General features: G+C 42.8%; 4 protein-coding genes across 4 annotated transcripts; 3 read left to right on the plus strand and 1 right to left on the minus strand.

Moving 5' to 3' along the window:
- Positions 1-2,072: 2,072 nt before the first annotated feature.
- BDB00DRAFT_524305 (uncharacterized protein) lies at positions 2,073-2,745 on the minus strand. Its single transcript, XM_053117728.1, has 3 exons — positions 2,392-2,745; positions 2,207-2,295; positions 2,073-2,101 (listed from the first exon to the last, which is right to left on the minus strand). Exons 1-2 carry the CDS (start codon positions 2,589-2,591, stop codon positions 2,238-2,240), a joined length of 258 nt encoding a protein of 85 aa, XP_052977137.1. The 5' UTR covers positions 2,592-2,745; the 3' UTR covers positions 2,073-2,101; positions 2,207-2,237.
- A 503-nt stretch (positions 2,746-3,248) lies between these two features.
- BDB00DRAFT_835762 (Gti1/Pac2 family-domain-containing protein) lies at positions 3,249-6,730 on the plus strand. Its single transcript, XM_053124422.1, has 4 exons — positions 3,249-3,424; positions 3,501-3,908; positions 4,434-4,964; positions 5,042-6,730. The coding sequence occupies exons 2-4, from the start codon at positions 3,737-3,739 to the stop codon at positions 6,244-6,246; spliced, it is 1,908 nt and encodes a 635-aa protein (XP_052977138.1). The 5' UTR covers positions 3,249-3,424; positions 3,501-3,736; the 3' UTR covers positions 6,247-6,730.
- Positions 6,731-7,615: 885 nt separating this feature from the next.
- BDB00DRAFT_930856 (sulfate transporter family-domain-containing protein) lies at positions 7,616-10,523 on the plus strand. Its single transcript, XM_053129018.1, has 4 exons — positions 7,616-7,884; positions 7,975-8,073; positions 8,169-8,864; positions 8,950-10,523. Exons 1-4 carry the CDS (start codon positions 7,668-7,670, stop codon positions 10,317-10,319), a joined length of 2,382 nt encoding a protein of 793 aa, XP_052977139.1. The 5' UTR covers positions 7,616-7,667; the 3' UTR covers positions 10,320-10,523.
- Positions 10,524-14,207: 3,684 nt separating this feature from the next.
- BDB00DRAFT_930857 (sulfate transporter family-domain-containing protein) lies at positions 14,208-17,064 on the plus strand (the record flags this gene model as incomplete). The annotated part of the gene is made up of 4 exons (XM_053129019.1): positions 14,208-14,430; positions 14,520-14,618; positions 14,685-15,380; positions 15,487-17,064. 4 exons carry the CDS (start codon positions 14,208-14,210, stop codon positions 16,890-16,892), a joined length of 2,424 nt encoding a protein of 807 aa, XP_052977140.1. The 3' UTR covers positions 16,893-17,064.
- Between the last annotated feature and the right edge of the window lie 1,089 nt (positions 17,065-18,153).

Here is an 18,153-nt window from a genome sequence, read left to right on the forward strand (position 1 = left end):
GCTACTAGTAACTTAGCAATCAATGAGAGTACAGTAGCTTCATTTTGCCTATTTTGAAGTCCTGTCCCTGGAGTGTCTTATAAATTCCCTTATTTTTTACAAACATTCGTGATAAAGTAAATGTTTGCGAATGAGTAAAAGCTCTGTAGGAGAGAAAATATACAGTCGTAGTAGATGTAATAGTACGGGCAAATATTAGTAGGTTTAATGATTAATTGGAACATTGCTGTTCTATAATTGCTATGTTAGCAAGTTGGTTTGTAGATAGATTAGGACTCGTTATCAGCTTCTGCTTTTGTAATACGTACATGCTAAGGTAGCATCGCGTCTAGTAAGGACTGGTAGACATACATCAATCGAATAGATAGGGGGGAGCGCCCACTCTCGGATGCTCGACTTCTTTACAGGAACGAAAAAGTACTGTTATCACAAGGGAAAGAACTCACTCTTTGTGACATGTACTAAGTGTATGAAAGGTATTGGAAATCATGTCTACATCTGCATAGCATGTGTTTGCTTGAGTACAGGGCACGAAAAAATGACGATATTGTAAATACAAGACTGACGTGTATTATGTCTCCTCTGCATTCTTCGCTCGGCGGTTAGAAAGGAATAAAAAAGATATGCGTTGCTTCAGGCATAAAAAGAACGGAATCAAGGAGAACGTGCATCCATTTGACGTCATAGATTACCACCGTCATAGTAGGAAAAATGTATGTGTGTGTGCATCCAGGGGTTGTTTGGAGGCTGAGCATAAGGGGTTGGAGACGGTAAAGAAGCAGTTATTGTTACTATGTGGTACCACTGTACCTTCAGAATTCAAACCAGGGATTAAAAATTTTTGTTTCCGTGCATCCGGAGGGGATGAAAAAAAAAAAGGGTGAAAAAAGCCCATTTCGGGGTAGAGGACCCACGGAGATGTATATCCAAAGACCTCGTTAGAGGAGTGCTAGCATTAGTTGAGCCGTTTTATTTTTGTCTACATTCTAGATTTGACCAAGACACAAATTCTAGAGATTGAGTGCTGTCGAGAAAGTGAATAGCGTCGATAAGATCATCATAGGATCGCCTCATTAGTTACATTATATACATACACTGTTCACAGGGTACATAATCATCTCCCCTCGTTATAGGTAGTATAAGAAAAGTAAGGGTATGTTCTAGTAAGTACTGCTATTACCCTGGGACCATGAGGAAGAGAAAAGCGTTCAGAGATTGCTATACTACAACAAGGCTAACAAGAACGATAACATTTTTCATTACAGTCATAATAAAAGCCATGTTCACGTCATCATCCTCACCACATATAACTTACCATTGACATACTGCACGTACCTCGAAAATGTGTCATTGCAGCATTGCAATGCATAGGCTGTGACGTATGAAAAAGGTTAAGCTAACACTATTGTCTGAATTATACTTTACAGTAGAAGGTTATGTACCATAGAGCATCTGTCAAAGAAAAAAGGTTTAAGTTAAAACCGCTACTATTGACACTTTTGGTTTTTGTGTAATGTTACCCTCTTTATTTAACTCACCATCAATCCTATTTTAAAAGCGCTATAATGTACAGTCGTGTCTTATATTGTGGTTACAGCTAGCAGTGTAATACTAATACTTGCTCTTCTGTTTCACAAGTCCCTTCGTCTAGATCTTTAAAGCTTGAAAAAAGCTGCAGGCGAGTTGTTACTTGGTGTTGTACATATTGGACAATTCGATGCATAGCGGAAAAAGTTGTTGCTGTACCGCAGTGTTGTTAAGGTACCACTGCTGCATTTACATAACCCAACAACTGTGTCGCAATGTTGATGCAGAAAAGAACGCTCTCTCTACTCTGAAAAGAGAACCTGTTTTCATGTGCCAAAAAAAAAAAAAAAAAAGAGAGCCTGGCCGACCGCCAGCAACTGCTTTATCCATACATAACAACAAGAACAAATGTTGTTTCAGGAGTTTATACTCATGCTGCTTGTACCATTTTTGTTACTACTATTTGCTACTACACGATACTACTAGGTATTCCTTTATTGCGCGCGAAAGCAAACGAGATATGCCTCACTCTTCCGGCAATACTGTGCATACTAGTGAGATATCCCATTTGCTGCTGTTATCAGGAGAGATTTAATTCGATTATGAGAATTTTCAAGAACAACCTCCTTTTACACTCTGCTATAAAAGTCTTTTTCTAACAAATATTTCCCCTGCCTACTAGTATACTGCAACAGCATCACTGTTAAAGGTTATCGTTTGTTTTGCGTTGTAAGCTTTCCGTTAGCGGTACCGCCATTTCGCTGACAGCTATCAATCGTATTTTGTACTCTATATTGGTATAAATGAGCAATTGGAATCTTAGGATGGAACTAAGAGAAATATAGAAAAACTGAGAAGGTTTACCAAATAGCTGGTTTGAAAAAGGTTGAAAACTTGGACCAAGTTGCCGAGCCTACTTCCATATGCATGATGATCCGATGATGCAGACGCCCACCAATTAGGGGATCCTCTCCCAGTGGATCATGATTGAGGAGAGAGAGAGAGAGAGAACCAAAAAACAAAAAACAAAAAGACCCTCGAATCAAGAACGCTCCCCTGTCCATCTTTCAAGCAATGTAAGCTGCGTGTGTGTGCGTGTGGCAAAACTCAGCCCTTATCGAGATTGTTGCATCAAGCCCCTTCCTTCTGCAACATACATCATACGAGTGAGTACGTGAAAGGGGGAGGATAAGAGCGAAAGAGAGCACGGCTTCAGGGGAAAATGGGTGAATGGAATTGCGTGCGTAAAGATATACAGCTACACCAGCCTTCACATATGCTCTGATGTGTAAGGATGATGAATAAGTGGGTTGTTTACGGTACATTCAACACACAGTCTCTAGTATCAGTGGTATCAGTAGTATCAGTAGTATCAGTAGTAGTAGCAGTTGTTGGGGGGGGGAAAGCAAAGTAAATCAGGGGCTACTTGCTGTTGCTGAACATAAGCATATAGCATGAAAACAAATACGCATTGTACGTTCTTATTCTGATCGTGGAATTTCTTAATCGGTATCGTATATATTATGATTATCATTAGTTTTATTAGGAGCATATGCGCGCGTGATGAAAAGGGTATCTTTAACGAGCTTGAAAGTGATTGAGAAGGACCGAGCAGGGGAAGGCAGAAAACGCCCAAGCATTCATGGCAAAATTATTCAACCGAGAAAAGGTGTACTAGGATGATGAGGCGTTAGAGAGTTGAGGCACACACACACACACACTCTCTCTCTCGCTCTCTCGCCAGTGTGCGAAAGTGCGAGTGTGGCCGTATGTGCCACGACTGAGCTAGCGTCCTTTCCCTCTTGTTTCCACCTTTTCCTTTCCTCCTCTTCTTCCCCATTTCCACCTCTTTTCTTCTTTCTTTGTTTCGCTTACGTTGCCTGCTACATTGCTTGAGGTAGATTCCAAAACGAAAAAAAAAGAAAGCAGACTTCCGCTTATTAACTCTTTACTTATTTCTTGACGCTATCCAGTGCAACAATCAAAAAACAACCTCAACCCCCCTTTGTTTTCGGCTTTTCTGCAAACCGCGGATTCACTTACAATCTCTCAACGAAACACACATTTCTGCACAAGTTTTGACAAGTTTTGCAATTTGCGTGTTGCTCTTATAACTTCCTTCTATTCCCTTAATTTACAGCAACCTCCCCTCCTACAAAAGCTACAACTACACACACGTACACATATATATACGGCTGTTGTTTAAATCATGTTGGTGACTGAGACGTTCCATGGCTACATTGAGACGACGCAAGATGTATTGCTCATTTTCGAGGGGTGTCGCCGAGGCCTACTGCCAAGGATATGTCGTCGCTTACAAGAAAAAGAGCGAAAAATGGTTCAATCCGGATCAGTCTTTGTTTTTGACGAACGCGAATCAGGTAAAACTAGTAGAGCAATATGTCAACAAAAAGGGAAAAGGGGTGGGAAACAAAAAAGGCAACGTTATGTCTTCCTTTAGCAGTGGGCATAATACGCACTAGGCGAGCGGAGAGGGGATGAAGAAATAAGCAAAGCTGGCTTAAAGAGCGTATGCGTGGTGGCTATTTTTGGGCACGACCGGGCAAAAATATCAGCAGCAGCAGCAGCACTAGCAGCAAACGCAAATAACAACATCGGTACCGGCAGCAGCATGAACAGCAACAACAACATTTATCAACAAAGCCTTTAGCAAAGCAGCTGCAATAGGAGGCTCTTGCAACAAAGAAGAAAACGATAGTCAGGGGGAACCGGCATATTTTTTTCCATCACCGCACGCGCCGCGCGAACGACAAGAGGGGCGAGGGGAAGAGAACGGGCTAGGGGATGAAAAGAGACCGAGAGGCAGAGAAGGGGTGTTGAAAGACTGACGGCTATCGTGATACGCCCAGAATAGCAACTAATAGCAATTGTAACATCTTCTTCAGGCATTAAACGATGGACTGACGGCCTCGTATGGAGCCCTTCACGGATCCTCGGCAACTTCCTTATATACCGTGAGCTAGACAAGCGTTCGACGGGCAATGGCAAGCGTATGTCGCTGTCAGGTCCAAGCGACTCGCGCCAGCGAAGCTTTAGTGTCGATCATGGAAGCTCATCTACAGTGGCTGCAGCAGGAGGGGCCATGTCGGTCGACCGCAACCGAGAACGCCAGCTGGTCGGGAGTCTCTCGGATTCATACAAGTTCCGCAAGGATGGCTTGATTAAAAAGACAATGTCGATTGTAGTGAACGGCATCTCACAGCACCTTATTTCGTATTACCATCCGCAAGACGTATTGCAGAATCGTCTTCGTACACCGTCGTCCGTGCCAGAACTCGCCAGCCTTGAGATCTCTCCTGAGCTGCTTGTCAAGCAGAACTTCCGTATCCCGCCTATGGTCGAGCCAACCTTTGACCAAGCAGATCCCCTTGGAGGCGGACCCATGTCGCCGACGGACCCGTTATCAGCATATGGAGGTAAAAGAAAAAGAACGCGATATGGTGTCTTGTCTTATCGGGCGGATTGGGTACTTACTGTGTTTTGTTTTTGGCAGATCGCCGGTCCCATCCGTTGCGCAGCATGTCGCTAGGTTCGCTGCGTGGTCCAGAGCATTTCCATGGCAACAACATGATGTCACGCACAGATATTGGATCACCCAGCATGATGTATAACTATGGCAGCCACCAGCAGCATCAGCACCAGCAACAACATAGCCACCGCATGGATGTTGAAGGTACACAAAAACAACAATCACCGACCATGCCATCGTATACGAGCCAGCCAGTCATGTACGGTGTTCCTCAATATCAAGCACCGACCATGCCTTCACCATCGAGCATGTCATCGTCTCCAGGCACTCCGATGGTGTCCCCAGTGCGACCAACCTTCCAACAGCAGCAGCAGCAGTCCCAGCAACAGCAACAGCATCAGCGGCATTACTCAGTCTCATCCACATCGTCCGGATCCTTGTCGTCGCTATCCCGGATGGACCCGCGCGGTTATGAACTGATGCGCCCTCCACAAGCACAAGCAACCACAACTTCTGCAAGCACCATCCATTCGCCTCAGCCACAATCTGCTGCAGCTTCTTCTTTTGGACAGGTGCATCCACACATGGTCCAGGACGAAATGACCGGATTTTACAACAACATCAGCACCAGCAACAACCGCATTGACGGGCAGCACCAGCACCAGCACGATTCTGAACAATCACACTCTGATCATACCAAATCCAACGCGAATATCGGACAGCTGCTCAACCCTGTCCACCCACTCCATAACGGTGGGCCTTCCTCTTCTATCCAGCCAGACTCACCGCATCCTACCCAGCCGCAACAACATCAACAACACACAATGTTAATGAATCAGACTTCATCCTACGCAACATACCCATCTCCTGTCAGTGCGGCGGCGGCGGCGGCAGCGGCGGCAGCGGCAGCGGCAGCATCTTCGTCGTCCTCTGCTTCGTCGTCCTCTTCCACTCCGTCATCTTCGGTTGTTCCCGTCACTTATGAAACTGGCAAGCCAATGGACGAGAATGGCAAGCCTTCACAACACGACAGCACAATGTGCACTGGTCAGAATGAAGGTGGATCTGGTGGAGGAGGCGGCGGTGGCAGTGGCCCTAATGAGTACCGCTATCACGGCGCGTTGACCAATACCTATAGCATGATGCATTATGCACCATCACCTTACCAAAACGGGGTGCTGAATCCGTTTGCCCATGACGATAATACAGGACACCTAATGCTTAAGTAGCAGTGGTAGTAATAGTAACGACCACTAGTCATTATTCTTTCTTTTTATTTTACCCTTTGACACATACACACGCACGCACTAAATCCACACGTACAGACGCACTTTTTTATAACTTTTTCTTTTTGTTTGTCTATAATAATCCAATCCTACTCTTTGTATACACAACCACAGCAACTTCTCACCACTCATATAGTAGCACAAATTCTATCAAATCTGACACACGTCCTGCACTTGTTTTACCTTTTTTTGATCGTGTTGATGAAAATGACGACGACGATGATGGTTTTTATACACACAACGCAATACACATACACACATTCCATAGCACATGGTTATGTACACCTGATTTTTATTATAATATCTTTTATCCAACCAATGTGTGGCAAAATTGCCTTGTTTTTTTTGTCTTACAGCAAACAAAGAAAGTTTACCGATGCATTTGCTTGTACACACCCACATGACACTATCTCTAGGACGCACAATTACGTCAATAGCTTTGTTGTATTCCTCGAAATGTCAATTCGTGAAATACTTTCCCGGCAGCATTATGACGTTCTACAAGGTCTAGTCAGTCATGATCCATCTACTTTCGCCATCATTGTTTTTTTCCTGACGCCATTCAAAAACCAAAGTGCAATGGGAACTTGCCAATTGTATAAGCGGAGTTACTAGAAAGAGAAGTTCGGTCTAACGAAGAACGAAAAGAACAAAGGTCAGCATGGAACAACTCACTAGATCATTCATTTTTATTCGTCCACGGACCCACTTACCCCACCAACATCTCGATAGCCACACTCATCCCACATGGCTTTAGCTATTTTCTACGCAAGTCCATGACATTAATGAGATTGTATCTCAACTAGAGTAGATATGATATGATAGGATCGACGAAACTGATACATTGTTTTTCTGCCAACTTTCAGAATCGGCAAGATGGGCGTAGTTTAGCCTAGCAGAAAGATAAGATCGACTTGCTCTCCTTTTTTTTTTTTTTAAAACGAGACACTGTGGGAGAACTATAAATTCCAGTAAAAATTAAGGTTATTTTTGAAACTCACGGAGAGGCGAGGTAGACTAAGTTCTGCACACAACCCAGCAAAGCGGGGGTGGGGGCGGGCAGTGATGTTGGCCACGGGAACGCACATTACGACGAATAATGTGAAGAAATTATCCAGAAATGGTTTTTGAAACAGCTAAACCGCCGGATGTCAATTACATTTGCTACACAAGAGAAAGATAATATAACACGAATATGCAGCCTTACGCAAGCAGGAAGACACAAATCACAGGATTAGGAAATCCATGAACCAGGTATAAAAAGGTGACTCGATAGCTCATCCATTTCTCTTTTTTACTTACTATTTTCGCTCTACCTTTCTCTACATCTCTTTCTATCTCCTTTACGGCCACCTACAACAGTCATGTCAGCAACAACCTATGTTGACACCCCATTACCTAAATATACAGATCAGGCACGGTCTACTGTCCGCCACTTACCACAGCATGTTCGATCATACTTCTCCGACATGTTTCCTATCATGACATGGTTGCCTCAATACAACATGTTGTGGGCATGGAGTGATCTTATGGGAGGTTTGACTGTAGGAAGTGTGGTAATTCCTCAGGCTATGGCTTACGGTAAATACACCTGTTCATTTACTTTCTCTAACTTGTTACCGGCGGAACCTTTTGCTAACCAATAGGCTTTGTATGATATACTTTAAATAGCCAAACTTGTCGGCTTGCCCGCAGAATACGGTCTTTATACCAGTTTCGTTGGCGTCGCCCTATACCCATTCCTTGGAACTTCCAAAGACATTAGTATAGGTATGTGACTTCCCGTCCTTCAGTCACACTTTTGAGCACGCGTCAAAATATGATTGATAGCTAATAACGTTCGGTTTGATATTGGGGAAATCCAGGTACCACTGCCATCCAATCACTCTTCCTCGGACAAATCTTCGCTAGCATCCAAGAAACACCGCAGTATCAATCTGGTCAATGGACAGACCAAAAGTTTGCCGTCACAATGGCGTTTTTCGCGGGCATCATCACATTGGCACTCGGAATACTAAAGCTTGGGATCCTCTATAACTTTATTTGCCAACCCGCCATCTCTGGCTTCATGGCCGGAAGCGCAGTGACCATTGTGATCAGCCAAATCGGCAAAATTATGGGTATCCACGTCAACACCAGCCAAGTACCGTATCTCGTTTTCGGCGACACTTTAAAAGGCCTGCCCGAAACCAAAGTTGATGCAGTCTTTGGTTTCTTGTCTCTGGTCTGGTTGTACGGTATCAAGTATATTTGCCAATTCTTCTCCAAGCGCTACCCACAACATCGCCGCGGTATCTTTTACTTCAGCATGAGCCGCAACGTCATTGTTATTGTGGTCACGACATTCCTATCCTGGGTGATTAACCATTTTGGCCAATACGCGGAGAGTCCTTTTACCATCCTTGGTCCCGTGCCCGCTGGTTTTCAGCGCATGGGTGCTCCAGAATTGGATACAAGCCTTGTCGCCTATATCCTGCCTAATATCCCTAGTATGGTCGTTTTATTGGTCATGGAGCATTGCTCGATTGCTACTAGCTTGGGAAAGATCTCTGATTATCGAAGTAAGTTTTCCCTTGATGTCACACGGACACACATGTAAACACAAGATTCAGTTTGCAGAAATTAAACATTTGTCTTTTAATATAGTTGATGCCAATCAAGAAATCCTATCCATTGGTCTGGCCAATATCTTTGGCTGTTTCTTCTCCGCCTACCCAGCAACAGGAAGCTTCTGCCGCAGCGCTGTCCAAAACAAATCTGGCGCCAAAACACCGTTGGTCAATGTCCTCGTGGCAATCATTGTTGTCTTGGCACTCTATGCACTTACGCCTGCATTTCAATACATCCCCACGTCAAGTCTTGCAGCAGTCATTGCGCATGCAGTTACGGACCTTATTGTCGGACCCACAGTGTGGCGCCGTTTCTGGAACGTGCATCCATCCGAGCTTCTTATCTTTGCGTGTGCTTTCATCATTTCACTTTTCGCGCGTCTCGATGTCAGTATCTATGTGGCCGTTGCTCTCTCCATCGTCATTCAATTGTACCGTTCCGCACGACCCCGCTATGCCATCCTTGGGCGGATGGACGATGACACAGTAGCAGCTACGAAAACGATGGTTGATGAAAAGTCAGCAGCACGAAGCGAGCTCGATACATTGGCTCATTGCAACTTTGTGTCATTATCACATCCCATTCTCGGCCAACATGCAAAGCCCATTGCCCCTGGTATTGTTGCATTCCAACCACGCGACAATATGATTTTTGAAAACTCAATGTTCGTATCCGAAAAGATCATGGACGAAGTCAAGCGTGCAACCCGCCGTGGCAAGCCTCTGGCCGAGAAAGTCGGTGACCGACCTTGGAACAATGCAGGTGGCGCGGAGAAAAGCGACAAGCCATTGTTGCATGCAGTCATTATGGACTTGACTGGCGTAAACCAGATGGATTATTCAGCCATCGAAGACCTCAAAGCAGCCGCAAATCAGGCGGAGCGATATTCGGGCAGGCCCGTTTCTTGGTTCTTTGTGCTCAACGACTCTTTGGCTGTTCGCAGATGCTTACTGTTTGGCGGCTTTGGTACTCAAGAACGCAAACCAGGTCGTCCCTTCCGCTCAGATCTCAAGAAACGCAATGGTCAAGATGATCCTGCCAACGACAATAACGATGGCGACGATGATTCTTCTGATGGTCAGCAGTCAATCAATGATAACAATAACAACAAGGATAATCACCAAGTGACCGAGATCGAAGATGTATCAAGTCGTCCAGTAAAGAACGAGTCCACACTTTCATACAATCACAGCGACTCTGCAGCTTTGAACGGCAGCATGGATCGTGGTGCCGCAGTCACCCACCTCAACGACGTTTATCCCTACTTTTTCTTTACCATGCGCGATGCCGCTATTGCAGCTTGCATTCGTCACGCGGTACCGGAAGAGCATGTTTCTCCAGCGCCATCCTTATCGGTTAGCGTTGTCCCCAATACCGATGAGGAGAAGAAGCTCGAGAAACAGTAGAGAGCCTTTTTTGTTTAACTTATAACTCTTTTCCGTCACTCTCCTATTATATATGCTTCCTCTTTTCTGTAAATATGTTCTTACTTTGTATTTCTTTTGTTAGCAAGTTGTTGTTCTCTTTTTTTGAATATCGTATATATTGTTTTCTTTTTGTTTTGTACTATTAGCAAATACCATAGATCAACCTGCATATATTATATAAACCGCTTTTCTTTTTGTATACCATACATATACGTTTTGATGGTGTTCTTACATAGCAGCTGTTTATGAAATTCTCTGGTGCTGCAACTCGCTGTTATTTTCTATTTGGTAAACAAAATTAAAACGTGAAAGCGTGTATTTGTGTAACTTAAAGTAATTGTAAACATTCTATTTTATCTGTAGCGAACGCAAATATCAGAGACAACTACGCAGTGCATACATGGTGCTTTTGCTGCAATGGCATGTAATGTCGTACTTCCGCGCTTATACGTATATATTAAGCATTTGATCTGGTTAAATTCACAATTTAAATCCTTTATACATTAGAAGCACCTTCAATGGAAATTTAAAGTATCGAAAATATCACCGAAAAAAGTATTATGCATGAAAAGTTTAACAAAGCTAATTATACAGAGACGTGGAACTACTTCTGAGTCATTTATTCATTCAGTGCTTATCTGAAATCCTACTACGTATCATGTATTGATACATATGTAATACAGCTGTCTATTTAGCAGACTACTGTTAACTATATTACACATCTACAATTCCAGCTACATGTATGACTTTTATGCTTCAAGGACGATACAAGTTTACTAAAACCCTTAGTGTAGAGGAACGGTGTGTCGATAAAACGGCTTGTTTATTCTATAATAGATTCCTTTGCCTCATCGCAAGGTACACCTACAAAAAACATGGATAAACGAATTGTGGATCGATCCTCGATCACGTCCTTTGGAAAATTCCAAAGTTATAATCCAATCGCCTTATATCTTTCCCCTTAAGCTTCATGGATACTGGAAGAATGCAAACGTGCATAATATGTTCAACGTCTTAGTCAAGGAGGATTTCGCAGCACGTTGCTGGATAGCAGTGGGGGCGTCGAACAAAACTAGCAACAATTAACAGCTATCGTCTTCTACAGTTTTTTCAGTCAGTGAAAGTGTTTGAACTGTAGGCTGTCGGAAGAATCCGAATACCGATGATAATGAGTCGCTTCTTCCGCACGAAAGGATAAACGGGGGTTCTCTCGTTTATTCCGCTATAATCTTCTCGCTGTCTACTACCAATACTGTCATGCATTATACTGGCTAAATGGTCCTTTTACTCGAGCATGCTTGAATATCCGTCAGATGTAAAGCGTGTAACGTCGTGTGTTTCCTCCGGATTCTGGTTGTTATATGCAGTTGCATGCTGCTATGTATCACTTCAAAGAAGCATTCAAAGACTAGCCCCGCAAATCCTATCGCTAATTTAGCATAATTTGGTACACATATGGTTTTCATTTATGCCGGTCCAAAATGGCAAAATTGTAATCATGCATTGCGTTTACAAGCGGTTTCAAGTGATTTGCTGTTACTGCATGGCCAAAGCATAGAACTTATATATCCGTTGATAAAACACTTTTCGAGCAGCCACATCATAAATGATTACCATTTAACTGAAAACACGTTTAGGAAAAGGTTGCCGAGAACAAAGATTTTGTCATGCTGCTTGGTACTTGTCCGAAAATGGGTTTTTTTTAGTAAAAGCCTGGTTGATACTTTCAAGCCTTTGATTGCTGCCAAAGTCAAGAAGCACTCGAAAAATCGTCCGTCGTAGTAGAAAACTTGCTGCTCAAATTGTGTTGTCAAAGTTGCACATCTGTCCCGCCCAACAAGACACGTATTGATGCCATGACGTTTTCGAGTGGACAACTGCGCTTCTAGCATGTTGGTGTGTTAAATATGTCTATAAAAGTAAACGGTTGAGCCCCATAGTGAATGAACGTGAAATCCGCTGTATCTGATAGTTTTGAAGTACTATACTACTATTGTTTGCTAAATGTAGAATTACGTCACGTGTGATGTAATATTATGTAAAGGAGAAAGGGTTGATTGAATGCAATGGAGGCGCACCTGTGGCCGTCGCTTCCTTCAGCGGCATCACGTCATTGATTTGCCTAGATTACTGTTTATATACAATTTGACCTTATCTGCCAGGAGGAGTGTAAGTCATCGGATACATATTACAACATTGCAAAATCAGGTTAACAAACAAACAAACCTTATTAATTTTGATAAATGCACTCACATTAAGCGATGACTAACATTTGTATGCCTATATAGTGAGTACGGTATAGTATTATTTGGACTAATCAATGAAGTTACAGTACTTCAATTGAATAATGATGTCTATTAATCATAAGCAATAGAAGAAAACGTATGTTTTCTAGTGTATGGTTACTTTTACTATTTTAGGGTCAAATTGCTATAACATCAGGAGCCTAATCTTCTATGAATTCACTAATGCTGCATCCCATTGTTGTTTTGAGACCACTACTTCCACCCAATTCCACATATGATGCTATCGTACGACACAGCAGTATAAAGTTGTTTGAGCTAAGTGTCATTATATTTAACTCCGAGAATACGAGCCAAATAGTCCTTATTTCTATGATTTAAACATGCAACAAAGTTTGCTGTCTGCCAGGCATGTCGGATACTAGAAAGAATAGAGGAAAAGAAAAGTCTGTTTAAAGTTATTTGTTATCAACCTAAAATGTACTTTAAAAGATAGAGCAAGGTCAATGACGTGATACTTCAAGTACAGTGCTCACGCGATACTCCACAACTTGATAATTGGAAAACCGATCCCATTCGGGCATCACAGAGGTAATCAAGTCATTGCGTGGGGACTGTAGAAGGAGTAAAAACTAATTCATCATCTTCTTAATACACGTCTGAGGTTTTTCTCAGATGACGGAATACGCGCCTGCTTAATTACGACACAATAATGTGGTAGCCTAGTTGTTGCAGATGGGGAGCCAGAACATACAGTAGTAACATATGCATTTGTTTTCCTGATGGTCCTGGCGATGGAGAATACATTCTGCTACGCCATGTAATTTCGTGCTTCACTAGTATATTATTTGAGTCCCTAGCTTATAATTAGCCGATATTCATGGCTATTGCTCTTTACATAGGTAGTATTTTTTTGACTTACCATTTGTAGTAGTGACAATGATAGCCACATACAGCATCTAATACCACGATAAGCGAACAAGTGGAGTAGTTTATAGTAAGGCTTGACTAATGCAACTTCGTCTTGGAATTACTACAGGCGTGGTTTAAACCTTCTGTATTTTTAGCATCAGTATAAGAGCGTCAACATGGTCATTGTTCTCCAATTGAAAAACTGAAACTTATGCTAACCCGTTAAGCAAGGATTGTTACAAATATGTATTCTAGAAATCAGTGTCGTGTTTCGATTTGAGGAGAAGAGGATAAACTTTAAAATAAGGTTAAGCTTCTAAAACCCGTGGAGATGTTGATCCAAAAGTTGCTTCAGCGAACAAGTAAGCTGGCACACGAGCAGAACCATTGAAGTGGGATTCAAACCCATTTTCTCTTCATTTTAGGGTCTCAGCATGAACAAAAAAAAGTTCATAACAGGTTATGATACAAATAAATAACTCAAATGTCAATATAAAGATGCTACATAGCAAGAGGAAAAGTATGTGCTGTCATCACGTATTAATATTATTCGTCACGTAATGTTGTGATGGTTCATCAATGAGCACTTCGTAGAATCCAATAAAAATAGTAATATATAAAGAGAGACCCTTGCCATTCTTCTCGTTGCCAATAGATCTTACATTTTCTCGAACATACTCTTCTACATCCAATTTTACAACCACGTTCACCAATGCCGACAATCCCAAAAACGTTTGTCGACAATCCACCAGAAGATTATATGGATAATATAAGATCCCGTGCACGCCAGCTTCCACGAAGTGTTCGCTCCTATTTCTCTCAATTGTGTCCCATTGTTTCCTGGCTGCCCAAATACAACTTGGTCTGGTTATCGAGTGATATTATAAGTGGGCTAACGGTGGGCTGTATAGTTGTTCCGCAATCAATGGCTTATGGTAAATGCTTTTTTTGATAACTTTAAATATAAAAAGCATTCTTCTGCTGAGGTCTTATCTTGTACGTATCGCATCATGATATTGTCTAGCAAAACTTGTTGGATTACCCGCACAGTACGGCCTTTACACAAGCTTTGTCGGTTGTGCCCTTTATCCTTTAATAGGAACATCAAAAGATATTAATATCGGTATGCGCTTAAACACTAAACTGACATGTAATACAGCATCTTAAAGATACTAATAATAATGCTTAGGCACCACGGCCATTCAAGCTCTATTCTTGGGCCAGGTTTTTGCTACTGTGCAGGAAACGCCCCAGTATCAATCCGGACTTTGGACTGACCATCAGTTTGCCATAACCATGTCATTTTTCGCTGGCATCATTACCCTCGGATTGAGCTTACTCCAACTTGGCATATTATTCAACTTTATTTGCCAGCCAGCCGTCTCAGGATTCATGGCCGGCAGCGCAGTAACCATCATTATTAGCCAGCTAGGAAAGATACTAGGCATTCATGTTAACACGAACGAAGCGCCCTATCTGATCTTTGGTTACACCCTCAAAGATTTGCCCCATACCAAGGTTGATGCAATTTTCGGTATTCTCTCATTGGTCTGGCTCTATGGAGTCAAGTATGCATGTAAACACCTTGCGAAGCGCTACCCACATCATAAGCGCAAAATTCTCTACTTTAGCACGAGTCGCAACATACTGGTCTTATGTTTTACTACAATTCTGTCGTGGATGATCAACCACATTGGTCAGTATGCGGAGAGTCCGTTCGCGATCCTTGGCCCCGTGCCTCCCGGTTTTCAAGAAATGGGTGTACCACAATTAGATGCTAGTCTTGCTGCTCACGTTTTACCCAATTTTCCAAGTATGGTGGTCCTTCTTATCATGGAGCATTGTTCCATAGCCACTAGTTTGGGCAAGTCATCCGATTATCGGAGTAAGTATATACGATGCTTACATTTGGCGTTTCTGCTAGCCGGAAGTCAGAAAAATAAAAACAAATAATAACTTTGTATGTATTTATTTACTTCCTGTACATTTAGTCAACATTAATCAAGAAATTTTATCACTGGGGTTGACCAATGTATTTGGTTCGTTCTTCTCAGCCTTTCCAGCTACCGGAAGCTTCTGCCGAAGTGCTGTCGCAAGCAAGTCCGGTGCTAAAACACCACTCAACAACACCGTAGTGGCCATCGTCGTCATACTGGCGCTGTATGCGCTTACGCCTGCATTTCAATTTATCCCAACATCAAGTCTAGCGGCCGTGATTGCTCATGCGGTCTCTGATCTAGTCGTGGGGCCTTCGGTTTGGAGGCGTTTTTGGAGCGTACATCCATCCGAGTTCCTTATTTTTACATGTGCCTTTATCATTTCGCTGTTTGCACGCCTCGACATCAGCATCTACGTCGCCGTCATAATTTCCATTGCCGTTCAGCTGTACCGCAGTGCACGTCCTAACTATGCAGTCCTTGGTCGTATGGATACCTTGCATACAAGTGACAGCAAAACTTGCGAGAAGACATCATCACCAGCATCATCAGCATCACCATCAAAATCAACACGAGCCGAGGATGAGCTTGATGCGCTAGCACACAGCAAATTTTTTTCTTTCACGCATCCAATGCTTGGCCAGTACGCAAAGCCAATCGCCCCTGGGGTTACGGCGTTCCAACCACGAGACAATTTGGTTTTCGAAAACTCACTGTTTTTGACAGAGAAACTGCTGGACGAAATCAAACGTACAACGCGCCGTGGTAAGCCCCTGGCCGAAAAGGTCGGAGACAGACCCTGGAACAATGCAGGCGGCGTAAGCAAGACCATGAACAGACCGCTATTACATTCAGTCATTATGGACCTGACTGGCGTGCATCAGATGGACTACTCCGGAATAGAAGACCTCAAAGCGGCTGCCAACCAAGCAGAACGATATTCAGGCAGACCCGTTTCTTGGTTCTTTGTGCTCAATGACTCGTTGGCTGTGCGAAAGTGTTTGCTGTTTGGTGGTTTCGGTAATCAAGAGCGTAAACCTGGTGGTCCCTTCCGATCTGATCTCAGAAAAAGAAGCGACGAAGATAACGGTTATAAGGACAGTGATGCTAATGATGATGACCGAAGTTCCTCGTCCATTGATGGAGGCAGCATCGCTAGTGACGGTACCAATAAGGAGCTGCAAGTGGTCGAAATTGAGGATACGCGCAAGCCTTCAAAAAAGGACGAATCGATCGTGTCGTATGATAATATTTGTGTTCTGGACGATAACATGGGTCATTGCACCATTTCGGAGCTCGATGATGTTTATCCCTACTTTTTCTTTACCATGCGCGATGCAGCTGTTGCCGCATGTTCTCGACACGCAGGTCCAGAAGAACACGCTTTGCCATCATCAATATCATCAATCAAGGCTGACGCTTCGAATATGAATGAAGAAAAAAACATTGAGAAGCAGTAATTTTAACCACAATTCTCATCTGAATCTTTCTTATCCCTTTTTTAGCTTACTAAGTATGTATAATTAGCCATCATTGGGCCTCGTCAAAGTTGGTTGGACCTGGAAATTTACAGGTGTCGCTGATAAAAAATAAAAACCAATAAAAATGGTCCAGGAAAAATTTACTTTGACGACCCAGTTCTAAGCAGTTCAATATGTGAAGTTGCCTAAATAAGTAATTCTGTCACTTTGATTTGTTTTCTCCTTCTTTGCTTCTTGTAGTGGTAACCAAACCACACTACTTTGACATTGATCCGGACAACTCAACCCACTCCGCCGTCTTCGTAACCATTAGAGCGCAGTAGAGAGAACACCACACACACGGATGAATCAAATATTACATAATTAGCACCATATCAATAATCTCTCAAACATGGATCACAATCGAGAATAACTCAGGACCAACCATTGTCAGTACTTTGTTTCAATCCAATATCGATAATCTCTCAAACATGGATCACAATTGAGTCAGCTTCGTTTCAATCTAGCTTATCTGAGTTGAGCGAAGTGTACCTGTCAAAGAGCGGATACCAATTCCAGCCTTGACAAAGATGAGACTTCACCAAACAAAGAACACACTGATAGATCAAGACAAAGATGACTCTTTACAATCGGAAGACAGCATCCATCATTATCATGGCCGACAAACTCAACTCTCCCATCCTTCTTCATCTTTGAAACATCCGAAATCCGGCATGTCCGCGATCCATTCGTCAGTTCATCCAAACGGAAGTCTAGACACTATCTTCAACAGTATATAAAGGGTTGTGAATTCATTCAATAAAAATCATCTCATATTTGACTCTCACTGTATTTCATATCGTCTTTTATTTAACCTCTATTATCTATCCACAACCCACGTTTATCACACTTGTCCACTATGCCTAAGAAGATTCGCCTCACCAAGAAAGCTCGTGTCTTACGGCACTTCGTCAACATTAGCAAGGTCTCCGACAAGATGGTGTGTGGTCAGCATAAGTTCTTAAACGATCTCGACCGGAAATGGGGTTTGATCTCGGACGAAGCAATGCCCATTCATGAAGAAGTTGACATGTCGCTTCTCAATGACGAAGAATTGTTGGGTGACTTCGTTGATGAAGAACTCGAGTTAACGGAATTTGACCAAGAATTTGTCAAGAAGGTCTTGTCAAGCCGTTACTTGGTATCAAGAAAAAGGAAACCTAAAGCCGTCGACCTACGTGAACTTTTGTTTACAACGAGC

The sequence above is a fragment of the Zychaea mexicana genome (genome assembly GCF_025766255.1).
Source record: "Zychaea mexicana strain RSA 1403 chromosome Unknown BDB00scaffold_65, whole genome shotgun sequence".
NCBI lineage: Eukaryota > Fungi > Mucoromycota > Mucoromycetes > Mucorales > Lichtheimiaceae > Zychaea > Zychaea mexicana.